Here is a 2,448-nt window from a genome sequence, read left to right as displayed (position 1 = left end):
GTGGATGTCTATTTACAGTATATACAACAATATACAGTTTCATGAGGTAGAATACTTTATTTTCTCTTCATTTTAAGCGTTTTAGCAAGCGCTAAAAGCTTATTGGTCCTCTCCGTCTTTTTCCACTCTCTTTTTAGCCAACTCCTCTTGTTTTTACACATGCTCCAGGCTGTCGAAAAGCGCTTGAGATCGAGTAGTTACTTTTCAGTAGAAATGTCTGTTTTCGGTGTTTCACCGAGGTTGCGTGACTCTGAAAGCTTTCCATCCTCTCGATTCGTATAGAATGACATCGTCACACACTGTACACGGAGCTTTAACGGCGACATCGAGCTTTTTCACGAAATCCGACACAAGCACAATGGTTCCTCTTTACTGTTTCCTACGGGGGACACCGTCAGCTTTCTATCCAACCAGTCCCATCGAAACGTGTTTTTCAGATCCGCATCTATCTGACGCACTTTAGCTTCGTCGCGAGTCTCAATAACATTTGGCATTCGCGAGAAAGGGCTTTAGGAAGGCGAACACGGATTGGTTGTGATTTGCATTTGCCGAAATAGCGACCAATCACAACAAGTAAGACATCATACACGTCCAATCGCAGGGCTGTTTACAATCGGAAGATGGAAAGACTGATCGGGAGAGCTCGTGAAAACTCGACGATAAGGTACCTGACCCCGCCTAAAATTTTCTCAACGGATTTAGACGATTCACAAAAATGATCAATTTAAGAAATAAAACGGCGGATTTCTGCGTATCCGCGGAAAATTGCCATCACTGTGTACTAATGAAGTAAAGAAATGTTGGAAATTACCTGAAAATCCAAAACAATGTATAACATTGTGGTTATAAAATAAACAACATCAGTATTCTCTTTGTCACTCGAGGGCAGATGTATTTAATAATTAATGATAATGATAATAATAATAATAATAATAATAAAGGATTTTATTTTCAAGCCTTACAAAGTTAAAAACATTTCATCAAATTTTGGGTTTGAAGCAGAACAAGTGATATTAAACATACACATATATAGACACACACACATATATTACATTAGGACAGAATTGAATTAAAAGCATACCTGTTCAATTTCTTCCTTATGAATACGATGAATAATGACTTGGGACTCCTGCATTGGTGTCTGGGGTACCGGTGCTCGATCGTTAGTGACCACCAGCAAGTTGGAAATCTCTGCAACACACATGCAAGCAAAAGACTGAAAAAACAAAAACAAAAAACAAAAACAACACCAGTGGTGTGAAATGTATATTTTTCTCGAAATTACAGATTGGTCATCCAGCAGCCAAAGAGCTCCGCCTTGTGTTGGTGCAAAGAAAGGTGAATTCAAGTATTCACTTCATACTGCAGCAATAAAATATATAATATTTCCAATTGTATATATTTCTGTATTTGAATGCATACCCATGCATGGTCACACCCTGAACTCACTCCTGCATTTTATTTTGCTCAATCCTTTTCAGTGCAAATTATTTTGCTATCAAAAGCCCTTTTTGTTGTGTTATGTTGTTTTGTAGAGGGAAATAATTCATTAAATGTTTGAGCTGTCATAAAAGCAAAAAATAGTGTTTTTTAAGCGTGAAATGTATGATTTTTACAAAAAGCAGAAAAGGGGATTTTGATTAAATTTAGCTGTACAGTATTCTAATGCCGATTGCTAAAGAAGAGAAAAATATAGACATATACTTTTTTCTGATGATCAAAGAGACTATAATATTTCTCGAGATATGTTCGATGATAATACGTGTACAGCGAGACAACACAATTTTCTGTGGGTCTTGCAAGAGCAGCCAAAATCCAGTAAAACCGCTGGTACAGAAGGGGTTGGTCCACTGAAAATAGCTGGGATTAAGCTGATTTAATGTTTGTATGTTGTGTTTGTGTTTTGTACGGTTAATTGCATGTATATGATGGAGATGCAAAGTAAATTTGTGAAATTGGACCTGAAAATAAGATTACATGTGTGTGACTGTATGTCTTTGTGTCTCTGTCTGTCTGTCAGCCAGCCAGTCAGTCAATCAATGAGCATAAAGCCCCCCAATGCAGCAAGAGACGATGCATGCAACGATCCACAGTAACTCCTGGTGCAGTGGGCTCCCTCTGGAGTTTGGGGGGGCTGTGAATACCCCTCCAGGACGCACCGCCCACCATCCTCTGCATGCCCCTGGTGTTCAGCAACATACCTGCAGCATTATTGTATTTTCTCAAGGTATCAAAAATCAAGCTCTTGTGAATAATGCTGGTTAAAAATAGCCCTTTGAGTAACTCATAGTTAAGGTGAAAAACAGTAACAAGATGTGAAATTAAAAAAAAAAAAAAAAAAACCAAGTTCATATGATTCCATCCCGAAAATAAATGGTTAGACCCAGAATGTTTAAGAACTGCAGAGATGAAAGTGGACTTTCCTGAAAATTCCGAAAAAAATAAAAT

At 37.9% G+C, this 2,448-nt stretch overlaps 1 protein-coding gene across 3 annotated transcripts in view; it reads right to left on the bottom strand.

Moving 5' to 3' along the window:
• jak1 (Janus kinase 1) overlaps positions 1 to 2,448 on the bottom strand; it is a 48,429-nt gene that overhangs the window by 11,881 nt on the left and 34,100 nt on the right. For all 3 annotated transcript variants that reach the window (XM_019875176.1, XM_019875177.1, XM_019875175.1), the window contains one exon: positions 1,082 to 1,191. In XM_019875176.1, the coding sequence (XP_019730735.1) occupies positions 1,082 to 1,191 (110 nt within the window). The remainder of the gene's footprint in view (positions 1 to 1,081; positions 1,192 to 2,448) is intronic.

Source organism: Hippocampus comes, unplaced genomic scaffold (assembly GCF_001891065.2).
Source record: "Hippocampus comes isolate QL1 unplaced genomic scaffold, H_comes_QL1_v1.1 scaffold132, whole genome shotgun sequence".
NCBI classification, from domain to species: Eukaryota; Metazoa; Chordata; class Actinopteri; order Syngnathiformes; family Syngnathidae; genus Hippocampus; species Hippocampus comes.
Note: the sequence above shows the minus strand (reverse complement) of the source record. Positions and strands in the feature narration are given on the sequence as shown.